This window comes from Vombatus ursinus, unplaced genomic scaffold (genome assembly GCF_900497805.2).
Source record: "Vombatus ursinus unplaced genomic scaffold, bare-nosed wombat genome assembly UNPS02014814.1, whole genome shotgun sequence".
NCBI classification, from domain to species: Eukaryota; Metazoa; Chordata; class Mammalia; order Diprotodontia; family Vombatidae; genus Vombatus; species Vombatus ursinus.
This window is the reverse complement of record NW_020954592.1, coordinates 13,938,194-13,952,567: the sequence shown is the minus strand read 5'-3', so window position 1 is coordinate 13,952,567 and position 14,374 is coordinate 13,938,194. Positions and strand designations below refer to the sequence as shown.

At 35.3% G+C, this 14,374-nt stretch overlaps 1 protein-coding gene across 3 annotated transcripts in view; it reads left to right on the top strand.

Annotated features, from left to right (window-relative positions):
* Positions 1-14,374, top strand: part of SCML2 (Scm polycomb group protein like 2) — a 144,388-nt gene that overhangs the window by 15,108 nt on the left and 114,906 nt on the right. For all 3 annotated transcript variants that reach the window (XM_027835385.1, XM_027835383.1, XM_027835384.1), the window contains exons 2-3: positions 12,771-12,868; positions 14,105-14,170. In XM_027835385.1, the coding sequence (XP_027691186.1) occupies positions 12,847-12,868; positions 14,105-14,170 (88 nt within the window). In that variant the 5' untranslated portion in view covers positions 12,771-12,846. The remainder of the gene's footprint in view (positions 1-12,770; positions 12,869-14,104; positions 14,171-14,374) is intronic.

Below are 14,374 nucleotides of genomic sequence, written 5' to 3'. Positions count from 1 at the left end.
TTGCTGGATTTATCCATCTCCTTCCCCTAAGCATGGTTCAAAACCTCCCCCTCTCCCAATTCCACTCGTGTGCCGGCCTGTTACACTCTTTCCCTTAGGTTCGGTTATCTCTATATATCTAACTCTCTCAAATCTGTATATCCACCTTGAATCTCTTTTATGAATTTTAGTCACACATCAGCAACTGCCTGATGGATATTCTATAGACATCTTAAACTAAATTTGTACAAAATAGAACTGATTATCTTTACTTCTAAACCAGGGGTTCCTAGACATTTTTTGTCTCATGGACTTCTTTGGCAGTCTGGCAAAGCCTCTAGACCTTTTCTCAGGCTCATGTTTTTATTAAATGCATTAAAATGTGTGTGTGTGTGTGTGTGTATGACTACAAAGGAAACCAATTATGTTGAACTGAAATTATCAAAATATATTTTAAAAATTCACGGACCAAGCTCTTGTTCTAAAACTACCCATCTCAAACTTATTTTTTTTTCTGTTTAGTATAGCACTATGCTTTCAGTCATTCAGGTTCCTAACTTTGCAGATACTTCTTTTCTCCCTTCCATACCCCTAGTTGTCAAGTTTTGTGGTCTGTCTTTTCACCCAAATGGCCACCATTATATTTAGTATAAAGTCTCACCAACTTTTGCCAAGACTATCATAATAGTATATAGTAGAATGAAAACTTACTCTTTTTTGTTGTTGTTGTTTTGTTTTTGTATTCTCACTGCCTAGCACAGTTATTGGTATGGGTAGTTGATTGATTAAATAGCCTCCTACTTGATTTCTGTTAAAAGGATCACTTGTGCAGGAAGAGAGGTCTTGACAAGGAGAAAGGCCACCTCATGTGAGACGGGTGAAGGAGGAGATAGTGTCAGAAGATATCTGGGTATTGTGAAATAAGGAGGAGGGAGAGCTGTCTGTCAAATGTCTTCAAATTTTTCAGTAAAATATGAGGCGTGGTTTTAAGCTGAGAGAGGAGCCTTGAGAGGTTTGACGAGGGATGAAAAGATGTAGAAGAGCTGCTGTAAAGAGTGGGATACAGTAAGTTGATATGGAAGGTATAGAAAGATTGTCTAGTGGCAGAGAGGGTTCAGATGAGGTTGTATAACATAAATTTGTAGTGGACCCAGCAGTTCTGACAGATGTGTGATTTTTTCTACTTTTGTTCATCATTGAGTGTGTAGCGCAAAGGTAGTTGTTGGTGGGAATCATCCAAGGCTGAGGCTCAGCAGATACGTAGCCAGGGACTTGAGAAGAGGATAATGTAGAAGGTTAAATTGGTTCAGCAAGGGGTTAAGATGGGAAAAAGAGGAGAGAATGGCTAGTGCAAAGGAGATGGTCTGTGAGAGAAATGAAGGGTTAAGAGACTGGAGGTCACAGTGTGGACTAAGAGTAAGGTTTGGTAAGGGAAGGCAGAGAGAGAGGTGAAAAACCTGTAAAGGGATTTTAGAATTCTCGAATATGGAAGTGTGGTGCATTTGTGGGTGATGGCAAGATCAAGAGCATGAACATCTTTGTGTTGTGGCTGAGGTGAGGTGGATAAATAGGTCTTGCAAAATGAAGAGGTGGAGGAACTGAGGGATTAGAGTGTTTGAGGGAGAGTCAGTATATATGCTCAGATTTCTTATTGTGAAGACTAGAGTTGGGAAGGAGAGAAGAATTGTGAGCTAGGTGCTGAATGCATTGAGGAAGAAAAGGGAATGACCTGGAGGTCTGTAGACAACAGTTACCAGGATTTTGATTGGGTGGTAGATACGAATTTCATGAACCTCAAAGATGGAGAGGTGACTGAGTGATGGAGGTAGGTAGCATTGCATGGAAGATGCAATGGGGAGCAAGTATTATTCCAATTCCCCCTCCTAGACCAGTGAGCTGAGGGAAGTGCAACCAGTACTGGAAAGGGTGGCCAGAGAGGCAATGTCTTGGGGGGAGGGAGGAGCCAGATTTCAGTGATTGCCAGAAATTGGAAGGAGTGGGAGAAGAAAAGATTGAGGATGAAGGGAAGTTTGTTGCCTATGGAGCAGGTATTCCAGAGGTCATAAATGGAAGGGGTAGGTGATGTTTGATTGGGACTTTGGGATGGGAAGGATGAGGGGGAGGGAAATAAGAGTATTGTGTGGTGGGGATGGGCAGTGGCATTTGGATGATGACCAAGAGGGGTTCAAAATCACTAAGATGTATAGGGTAAGACCAGGTGTGGGAATGTTCAGCATGGAATTGAAGGCATCACTTCTTTTCCAAGAGGATGCTGGAGATGAGTCAAGAGACAAGTATAGATGAGATGAAAGAAAACATCGTCCCAGCTGGTCAGATGAGAAGCTTGTTTTATTATTCCTCTTTCCTCTAAAGGCTGAAGATGAGACAGGAGGCAGCATTTCAGGAGATGGAAATTCCTTTCCCCACCAACTTAGCTCTTCCTCTTCCCTCAAGGCACAGCCACAGCAGGATTTTGAAGGCCTGAAGTCCAAGAGAAGGTTGATTCTCTTCATACCAGAGTCTCTCCCATGTTACTCCTCTTTATACTACACATTCTCTCATCACCAGTGGAAGATCAGGCTGACACCAGGAGCTGGGAGTTGTCTTGCATGCCTCTAGACCCTAGTGACTTTTCCTCAGGGGACACATGCAGCAGGAGAGGACACATGCAGGTCACAGGAATGTCTTGCTCCTCTCACCTCGGACTGGGTAGATCTGGCGGGTTGCAGCAGGAGGTGGAAATTGAGTTGACACAGAGTGGAAGTTCTGCCATCAGCAGCTTCCCACAGGGAACAGTTGAAGCCATCAAAGGGAGGTCTGTCACGTCTTCTCTGAGGCCATCCCCTAAATCATTGCTGCTAAGAGCACTCTAGATGATGATGTGGAATTTTCCCAGAAGCTCAGACTTCTTAGATCTTGCTCTGTTCCATGCAAGCTAACTAGCAGACTTGCCAGCTCCAACAAGGGAAAAGGGACTATAATAGAGTATGTTGGCTCCTATTGGACCCTGAGTGAGAACTTGATGTAGAACACGTCCCCTGGTAAATCAGTTTTTGGAGGGCTTGGCCACGTCTGTTTATGATAAAATAGCCCAAATGGAAAGGGTTACTGACCTGTCTGTTCGTGGCCAGCCTTGTGGCAGACCCTTCTCTTAACCAGCCCACTGATTAGAGACTGGTTGCATGACAGTGAGTAGACATTGTACCCTGTATTAACTGTGCCTAACTTACACTCACCACCTAATCATGGGATTCCATTTAGAGGGGGAACCGTTCATGGACTGGCTTGTCAACTTCCACAGGTGAGCGGAGAAGACAGTAAGGCCATCCACTCACTTTCTATCCTTGGAACAGTGGCAAGTCACCATCCATCCTGCAAGCCGTCTTTTATCTGAACCTTAAAGTTAAACTGCTGTGGCCTCTTGATTGTTCTAAGTCCTGGCTATGGTGGAATCTGGAGGCTCTGCAAACTTTGAGGACTTGATGTCTAGCTATAGCAAACACCATGCTCCTCCCGATCCCATGCTACCCTTGTGGCAATCAAAAAAATTGATGAGTGCTCTTCTTGACCAGGGGCTGACCCAGAAGAACACACTTCTCTGGGTTCAAGTGTAGAAAAATTGCAAGGTACTTTTTCTAAATGTAAAACTCTTTCCTTTCTTCCCACACACAGGGGATTTGGTTGGCTGGTGTAGGAATGTTACCCTTCTCACCATCTCATCCTGTCAGACATACTGCTTAGTCGCCTTAACTTTATGTTAGCTGTATGTCCCCTTGCAGTCATAGTCTTCAGCTGGATAATCCTTTGCATGTGATAGGTTTAAATGATTGTTGAATCATACACCAATGGAGGATAGTTCTGACATAGATAAACTTTCTGGTTTGAGATCTTACTCCTCCCTTTGCTCTTGTTAGCTGCTGTGGGGACTGGTATGTTTATCCTTCTGAGCTTCAAAGAGCCTGATAGGAGAGGCAAAGCCTGAGTTGGTTGTGGCTAGGGAGAAAACCTATTATTAAAGGGAGGAGAATTAACTCCAAACACATGGATAAAAGGTGTAAAAATGCTTGGTGATTGAATATAGTTACCTGAAAGAACAAAACCATTACAATTATGAGTCATTGCCACTTTAGATAACCAAACTGTTTTAAAAATTATAATATGAATTAAATTATTTAGGAAGTTTAGTTAACTGAATAGTGTATGAACTTGTCTATACATCCACTTAATTTCAACGAAGTGATTCTTTTCAGTTGTTCCTATGTTTTATTATGTTGTAGGAAGTCTTTTATTAACTGATAAAAATACCATTTTATTTTCTTTAACATTTACATGGGTATTTTGGTGGGTATATATTTTTTTCTTCTCTTATCTCTTTTCCCTCTCTTTTATTATCTTCCTCTTCAGACATCTGGCCCATCATTTACTCCTCATTCACTTTTGGTTCCCTCTCAGTCCAGACTTTACTCTTTTAAGTACTGGATCCTCCTCCTCTTCCTGCCCTGAATGACAGCTGATTAAGCATTTCCCACGCTTATACAAAAAAAAAAAGTACTGTATGTGAGATTTTATGAGTTCCTGCTGAGCTTAAACTCTTATTTTAATTTTATAGCCAACTTCTAGTTTTTTTTTTTGTTTTGGCAAATTCATACTTATTTTTTCTGCATTTGAAGAAGTTAAGAGTTGTCTTTTTAGGTCTTCTCTTTCCTGATTTCTTCAGTCTTTGCCTCTGACTAGAAATAATTTATTACAAAAGTAAAAGCAAAGTGGGTGGGGTTGTATAAGAGAATTGTGTAAGACATACAAAATAAAAAATTTACTTGGTTATGTTTTTATACATCTTTGTAGGAGAAAAAAAAGAAAATTAAAAAAAATTAAAAACCTTATTGCCCAGTGCGTATCCTTGGTAGCAAGAACTAACTCTGGAGTAACTTTTAGTTAGTAACCACAAGCAATTGTTTCTGAAATAGGATTACTTTAAAAAGAAACTTTTAATGTAAGAAAAATTCAGCATTAGGCAGATTATCATCTTTTTTCCTTTGAATTTGCATACTATTTAGTAAATCAATTTTGACAATTCTATTAATTTTGTAAAGTTTGAGGTACAATATAATTGTTGGCTGCTATTGTTAACTTTTTTTTTACTTCAAAGAGAGAAGTTAAATATAGTTTTTTACATGGAATGTGAGAGAGAATATTATAATGTATTTGAGTTTGTACTGTTTTGAATTACATCAGGGCTTCATAGTAATAGCTTTTACTGGACTAATGGAAATGTTTATAAAGTTATGTTTCTCAGCACATGCTTGTGACATGTTAGAATCTTTTTTGTTTCATACAGATATTCCAGGTAAGTTAGACTAATGACCATTATTGTTAAGTTGTAATATTTATTGCAGAATTAAGTATAAAGCAAGAAAACAAAGAAAAATGGTAAATAATGCTCTATTGAAATTATATACTTACTAGCCAGCTAGGTGGTACAGTGGATAGAGCACTGGCCCTGAAATATGGAGGAACTGAGTTCAAATGGGCCTCAGGCCAGTTGTGATCCTGGACAAGGCACCTAACCCCATTGCCCCTCTCCTCTCAATTATGTACTCAGAAAGGCAACCACTCTGAATTGTTCTTACTACATAGCTTAAAAAAGCAAAGCTTTTAAGTATTTTGTAATAAATTAAAGTATTTGAATTCAAGGGTCAAATTAATTTTAGCCTATTTTTTCCTTTCCTTTTTCTTGCCTTTCTGTACTGATGATTACTTTAACACTATTCTTGTTATTGTTTCCCATTTTTATATAGTACATGCACTTTTATTAAATTTATTCTTCCACCACCTGCACAGAATAGAGTTGGAATTTTTTTGGCCTTATCTGTAGGTGATTGGATTATCAATCTTACCAATAATTTCTGTGACCTTTTTGTATATATTTTTTCATACAGGCACTTTGTTTGCATTAGAGGATATAATCTAGTCATAATACTTTCTGTTTTTCAAAATTTTACCAACATCCGGTTAATGCTTTATTTTTTTTTTAACCTAAATTATAGTTTGGCATTTATTGAATCTTCTAGGTATTTAAAATTTTCTAGTTTCTTTGTATATTAGCATAATTTTTGCTACTTACATTTGGTATTTGGAAAGAGTGCTATAAAATGAAAATATCTTTTGGAAATCTAAAAGTGTTTTTTAAACTTATTTTGTTAAACAGTTCTTAATCATGTGTAAAAAAAAAATTTAACAAGCATTTAAAAATTTTTTGAATGCCAAATTCTCTCTCTTATTTTTTCCCCCTCCTTGAGAAGGCAAGCAATTTCATATTGATTATACATGTGAAGTCATGCAAAACATTTAAAAAATATTTTATTTTTTCCCAACTACATTTAAAGACAATTTTTAATGCTAATTTAAAAAAAAATTGAGTTCCAAATTTTTTCCCTCACTTCCTCACCTCTCCCCTTCTTGAGACGGTAAGCAATTTGATATAGGTTATATACGTTCAGTCCTGTAAAATGTTTCCTTATTAGCCATGTTTCAAAAGAAAATACAAAGAAAATAAAAGAATAAAAATGAAGTTTAAAAAATGTATGCTTCAGTCTGCATTGAGCGTTCATCTGTTTCTCTCTCTGCCATGGGTCCTTTGGAATTGTTTTGGATCTTTTCTTGATCAGAGTAGCTAAGTCTTTAATAGTTGATCATCTTTACGATATTGCTGTTACTGTGTAGAGTGTTCTGGTTCTGCTCATTTTACTTTGCATGAGTTCACATAAGTCTTCCCAAGTTTATCTGAAACTATCCTGCTTATTTAAAAATTTTTTTTAAATTCATTTTATTCTGAACTTAAGAAATAAAATGTTTCCATCACATAGTAGAATAGAAAAAAAAAAAGATGATTGTACATGAAACTGCCCATCTATTATGTACACCTTGCTATTCCTTTTAAACATATAATAAAGTTACCAAGTAACTTTTTTTCCCCTTTTTTTCTCCCTTTCACCTACCTGCTCTAGAGGTGGCTACCATTAGATGTAAATATGTATATAGGTAAAACTATTCTGTACATACTTCTATTTATCAGTTCTTCCTCTGGATGTAGATAGGGGCTTCTTTCATATGTTCTTTGTAGTTAATTTGGGTATTTATAATAGTCAAACTGACAGTCACTCAAAGTTGTTCTTAAAACAATATTGCTGTTACTCTATATAATATTCTCTTGGTTCTGCTCATTTTGCTCTTTATGATTTCAAGCAAGTCTGTCCGTGTTTTCTAAGATCCTCAAGTTTGTCATTTCTTATAACACAGTACATCTTGTTCAGCCATCCCTAATTGACAGGCGATCCCACCATTTCCAGTTCTTTGCTACCACAAAGAGAGCTGCTATAAATGTTTTTGTACAAATAGGTTCTTTTCCCTTTTCTTTACTCTCTTTGGGTTACAGACTTAGGAGTGGTATTTCTGGGTCAAAGGATACGCGCAGTTTTATACCCTTTTGGATGTAGTTCCAAGTTGTTCTCCAGAATGGTTGGAATAGTTCACAACTCCACCAGGCCTGCATTAGTGTCCCAGTTTTTCCACATCCCCTATAGCATTTGTCATTTTCCTGTTCTGTCATGTTACCATCATGCCCATCTGATAGAGGTGGCTTTTCAGGGTTGTTTTACTTTGCATTTCTGTAATCAGTAGTGATTTAGACATTTGTTCACGTGACTATTGATAACTTTGATTTCTCCTTCTGAAAACTGCTTGTTCATATCCTTTGACCATTTATCCATTGGGAAATGACTTTAAAATTTTTACATATATTTCTAATTACATGTAAAAATAATTTTTAACATTCATTTTTGAAAAATTTTGATAACCAAATTCTCTTTCTCCCTTGCGCACCTATCCCCTCTTTGAGAAGACAGACTACTTGATACAGATTATACATATGTAGTCATGCAGAACATATTTCCATAGTAGCCATGTTACGAGAGAAAACACACACACACACACACACTGGTTCTGCTCATTTCACTTTGCATCAGGTCATAAAAGTTGTTCCAGGTTTTTTGAAGCCCTCCTGCTTGTCATTTCTTTTTTGAACTTTTTTTTCCAATTATATGTAAAACATTTTGATATTCAGTTTTAAAAACTGAGTTCCAAATTCCCTCCCTCCTTGAGAAGCCAAGCAATTTGACATGTTATCCATGTGCAGTAATGGAAAACATATTTCCATATCAGTTATGTTGTGAAAGAAAACACAAACACCACCTCAAATAAAACCCAATTAAAATAAAGTTTAAAAAAGTATGATTCGATCTGCATTCAAAATCCATCATTTCTTTCTCTGGAGGTAGATAGCATTTTTCATCATTGGTTCTTTGGAATTGCCTTAGATCATTGTATTGCTTAGAATAGCTAAGTCATTCACAGTTGATCATTGTCCGGTATTGCTGTTATTGTATACAATGTTCTTCTGTTTCTGATCACTTGACTTTGCATCAGTTCATGTAAGTCTTTCCAGGTTTTTTTGAAACTATTCTGCTCATCATATCTTACGGCACAATAGTATTCCATCACAATCATAAACCACAAGTGGTTTAGTCATTCCCCAATTGATGGGCATTTGCTCAATTTCCAATTCTTTGCCACCATAAAAAAGAGCTATAAATAATTTTGTACGTATAGGTCTTTTTTTTTTTAATCTCTTTGGGATACAGATTGATCTAGTAGTGGTATTGTTGGGTCAATGCACAGTTTTATAGCCTTTCAGGCATAATTCTAGATTGCTCTCCAGAATGATTGGATCAGTTTTGCAACTCCACAAACAATGTATTAGTGCCCCTATTTTTCCACATCCCCTCCAACATTTATCATTTCCCTTTTCTGTCATATTAGCCAGTCTGTTAGGTGTGAGGTGTATCTTAGAACTGTTTTATTTTACATTTCTCTAATCAGTCGTTATTTAGAGCATTTTTCATGTGACTATAAATAGCTTTGATTGCTTCTTCTATAAATTGCCTGTTCATGTCCTTTGACCATTTATCAAAAGGGGAATGCCTTGTTTTCTTATAGACAACTCAAATTATATATTTGAAAAATGAAACTTTTGTCAAAGAAACTTGCTGTAAAAATTTTCCTGCAGTTTTCTGCTTTCCTTCTAATCTTGACTGCATTTAATTTTTTTGTGCAAACCCTTTTTAATTTAATGTAATCAAAATTATCCATTTTACTGCCTGTAATTTCCTCTATCTCTTGTTTGGACATAAACTCTTCCCTTATCAAAAGATCTGACAGGTACATTATGTCTTTGTGATATATATTTGTGGTATATTGCTGTTAATCTCCTTACTAGTATTTTATTTAAAAATTTTACATGAGTATTCTGTAGGGAAATTGGTCTATAGCATGGAAACATGCTCCCCTAATTTACTTATATGACCCTTCATGTCTAAATCACGTACTCATTTTGACCTTATTTCAGTATACAGTGTGAGATTTTGGTCTAAAACTAGTTTCTGCCAAATTGCTTTCTAGTTTTCCCAGTAGTTTTTGGTCAAATAGTGATTTCTTGTTCCAGAATCTTAGATCTTTGGGTTTTTCAAACACTAGATTACTATGGTCATTTGCTGCTGTGTATTGTATGCCAAATATATTCAACTGAGCTACCATTGTATTTCCTAGCCAGTGCCAGATTATTTTGATGTTTACTATTTTGTAGTACAATTTGGGATCTGCTACTGCTAAGTTATCTTCTTTCACTTTTTTTCTCTTGATTCCCTTGCTATTCTTGATGTTTTGTATCTATAGCTTACTTTTATTATTTTTTCTAACTCTATAATATAATTTTTTTGGTGGTTTGTTGTGGCATTGAATAAGTAGAATTTAGGTAGAATTGTTATTTTCATTATATTGGCTCAGCCTATGCGTGAGCAATGAATATTTTATCCAATTGTTTAGATGTGACTTTATTTTTGTGAAAAATATTTTGTAATTACGTTCATATAGTTCCTGGGCTTGTCTTGGCAGGTAGACTTCCAAATTTTTTATATTGTCTGCTGTTATTTTAAGTGGAATTTCTTTTTCTATCTCTTCCTGCTGGCTTTTGTTGGTAGCATATAGAAATGCTGATGATACATGTGAGTTTTTTAAAATATCCTGTAGCTTTGTTGAAGCTGTTAATTATTTCAGCTAGTTTTTTAGTTGATTCTCTAGGTTTCTCTAAATGTACCATCATATCATCTACAGAGTGATAGTTTTATTTTCTCATTGCCTTTTTTTTTATTCCTTCAGTTTCTTTTTCTTGTCTTATTGCTATAGCTAGCATTTCTAGTACAATACTGAATAATAGTGGTGATAATGGGCATCCATGATTTTTAGATAGCTACTGCTTACTTTAAAGAAAGCTCTATTTATTCCTTTACTGTCTCTAGTATTTTTAGTAGGAATGGGCGTTGTATTTTGTCAAGCCTTTTCTGCATCTGTTGAGATAATCACATAATTTTTGTTGTTTTTATTATTCAATGGTCAGTTATGCTGATAGTTTTCCTAATATTGAACCAGTCTTACGTTCTTAGTATAAATCCTACCTGGTCATAATCTTTGTGATAAATATTTGTGGTATATTGCTGTAATCTCCTTACTAGTATTTTGTTTAAAAATTTTACATCAGTGTTCTTTAGGGAAATTGGTCTATAGTTTTCTTTCTCTGTTTTTGCTCTTCCTGGTTTGGAAATCCGTACTGCATATGTGTCATAAACAAATTTGGTAGGACGCCTACTTTGCCTGTTTTACCAAGGAGTTTATATAGTATTAGCTGTAATTGTTCTTTAAATGTTTGGTAGAACTCGTGAATTCATCTGGTCCAGTGGATTTTTTTCTTATGGAGCTCATTTATGGCTTGTTGAATTTCTTTTTCTAAGATAGGGTTATTTAAGTATTCTGTTTTCTCTTCTGTTATTCTGGGCAATTTATATTTTGCAAATATTCATCCATAGACAGCTAGGTAGCGCGTGGATAGAGCAGGGCTTGGAGTCAGGACAACTTACCACGAGTTCAAATTTGGCTTTAGACACTTAGTAACTATGTGACCCTGGGCAAACAAGAGACCCTGTTTGCCTCTGTTTTCTCATTGGAGAATGATCCACTTTCTATGCAAAGAAAACCCAAATGGGTGTCATGAAGAGTTGGACGCGACTGAAAAACGACTGAACAACAACAAAATTCATCCATTTCAGTCAGATTTTTGGGCATATAATTGGGCCAGATAACTTATAATAATTATTTTAATTTTATCTTCATTAGTGGTGAATTCACCCTTTCCATTTTTGATACTGGTAATTTGATTTTCTTTCTTTTTTTTAAGATTAAATTAACCGTGGTTATGTGTTTTATTTTTTCATGAAACCAGCTCCTAGTTTATTTATTAGTTCAAGGTTTTCTTACTTTCAATTTTATTACTCTGTCCTTTGGTGTTCAAGAGTCCCATTTTCGTGTTTAATTGTGGATTTTTAATTTATTCTTTATCTAGTTTTTTTGTATTTGCATGCCCAATTCATTGATCTCTTTGTCACTTTTATTGATGTATACATTTAGAGAAATACATTTTCCCCTAAGTATTGCTTTGGCTTTATCTCATAGAATGTTGTCTCATTATCATTTTTTTAAATGAAATTATTGATTTTTTCTATGATTTGTTCTTTGACCCACTTATTCTTTAGGATTACATTATGTGGTTTCTAATTTACTTTTTCTTTGGGAGAGGAGCAAGGCAATCAGGGTTAAATGACATGCCCAGGATCACACAGCTAGTAAATGTTAAGTGTCTGAGGCTGGATTTGAACTCAGGTCCTCCTGACTCCAGGGCTGGTTCTTTATCCAGTGCACCACCTGGCTGTCCCTCCGCCCATTAATTTTTAATCTGTGCTTTTACAACCCTTTAATAAGTGTAAATTTTATTGCATTGTGATCTTTAAAGGATACATTTAATATTTCTGCTTTTCTGCATTTGATTGTGACATTTTTTATGCGCTAATGCGTAGTTTTTGTGAAAGTGCCATGTGTAGCTGAGAAAAAGGTATATTCCTTTCTATTCCTATTCAGTTTTCTCCAGAAGTCTTTCATATCTAACTTTTCTAATATTCTATTAATTTCCTTGACTTCTTTTTAAAATTTATTTTATTGTTAGATTTATTTAGTTCTGAGAGGGAAAAGTTGAGTTCCCCCAGTAGTATGTACTATATCCTCTTGTTTAATTTAACTTTTCCTTTAGGAATTTGGGTGCTATGCTGTTTGGTGCATATATGTTGAGTATTTATATTAATTCATTGTCTATGGTTCCTTTTAGCAAGATGTGGATATCTAAAAATTGTAACAAATCCTCTTGATTAGTAAATAATTTTCATGAAATCAAGATTCAGATTTTGATATTTGTTTTCAACAAAATTTTAAAGTAAAAACTTGTATCCTTTTTTTTCCTACCTTTAATTTCAGTTATGGATGAATATTTTTAAGAAAAGGGAAGTTCAGCTAACACTATATTATTTGATGGTTCTTTTTTCTAATCGAATTTATGAGGATATTTTCTGAGAATCTTTAAAATAGAAAGTGGAATATATTTACAAATTTCCATTAAGGACTATTTTTAGTAATGATTGCATAAAATCTTTATCTCCTGAGGAGATTTACTTAATTTTAATAAAGTGAAAATGTTTTTCATTCTAGTTTTTTGTAGCCTTTCTTTTGATTTTCCAGTTTTAATTAGAAGCAGGTAATATGTGTTGCAACTGATTTGTAGTAATACTGCCTTTCAGGAATCTTTTTGTGTGATAAAGAGGCAGCTCCTGGTCTTTCCTGTCCCAAGGAAGAACACTGAAGAAGAGGACAACTATGGGGAAAACAGTAAATAAAGGTGAGGTGACTTACGTGTCAAAAGAAGATAGGAAGAAAATATTTCAGTTTCTTGTCTGTTAGGTTAGAATACATGTGGAATAGGTCATTTGATCTATCGGTTTACTTCAGGTATAAGAAGATAGAAGAAATTTTTAGTTTTGTTTAAACTTAATTTGATGGTCTTAATAGCAATTAGTAAGCATTAGTTAGATTTGTCTTTTAAAGTGTTATAGAAAATAAATTAAGTGGGTTAGACTTTTGGGGGGGATACTCATTCTAAATTCAGAGGGAAGAATAAAGAGAGGGAAGTGGACCTAGGAAGTAGAAGAGGCCAACATTAACTTACTTCACAATTTAGTATTTCCTTGGGTCTCAGTTTCCTTTGGAGATTGGGCTGAATCACTTCTGTGATGTCCTTTCTTCTTCTCTTTCTTCTTCTCCTAGTATTTCCTTGGGTCTCAGTTTCCTTTGGAGATTGGGCTGAATCACTTCTGTGACGTCCTTTCTCCTTACCCCTCTGCCTCTCCTTCCCCTCCCCTTCCCCTCCAGGTCCCCCCTTGAGGTCGGATTTGAACTCAGCCCCTCCAGACTCCAGACCTGGTGCTCTATCCACTGCACCACCTAGCTGCTCCCTGTGAGGTCCCTTCTAGCTCTAAATTATAGGTTTCATATTTTGTAGCTCTAGGCCCTGTAAGCTCTTACAACTACTAGTTTACCAAAATATCAAATAAAATTAAAATTTGACTTTCTCTCTGGTTTTATTATCAGTAATATCTTTCTATTATGTAATGTAATTTTGAGACTGTGTTAATTTCTTTGCATAACTAATAAACAGTGATTTATCATTCCATTTTGTTAAATGTTATCTTTATGTCTCATTGAGTGTGTTAACATGTTAACAGTCTTTGATTTATATTCTTTCCACTGATACAGATTGAAACTGAAGTTCCTCGAGGCTCAGATTGAAATCACTTACTCCCTTGGTTACAGTCAGAGGCAACCTTTGAACCTAGAGTTTTTTAGATTCCTGATCCAATACTACACACTACCACACTGCTCTTGCTGATTAATGAATTTCCTAAAATGCCTAATTAATTTCCAGGTGATATTATGTTATAAATCAGTATAAAATGGGTAATAGTAAATTTTTTGTTAGAAAAGTTTCAGTAAACAACTACAGAAACATTGAGTGATCTTTAATATATTTTTGCTTCTAAATCTTACTAATAAGTTTGGTCATAATATTTCTTTTTAGATTCAAAGAATATTAAGAAGGAAAAGCAAGGAAAAAATCACTCAAACAATCTTCCTGTGCAGAATGGTATGTTTTAAAATAATTAGAAAATGCATTCAGTTGCCTTTCTTACTAACTTGTAGTTTTTTCTTACTGCTTTTGGCATTTAAAGAAACAGTATAATGTCAAGTCAAGACAAATGTTTATTAAGTGTTTACTGTGTGCTAGGCACTGTGGATACAAAGAAAGGCAAAAAACATGGTCTTTGCCCTCAAGGAGCTTACATTTGAA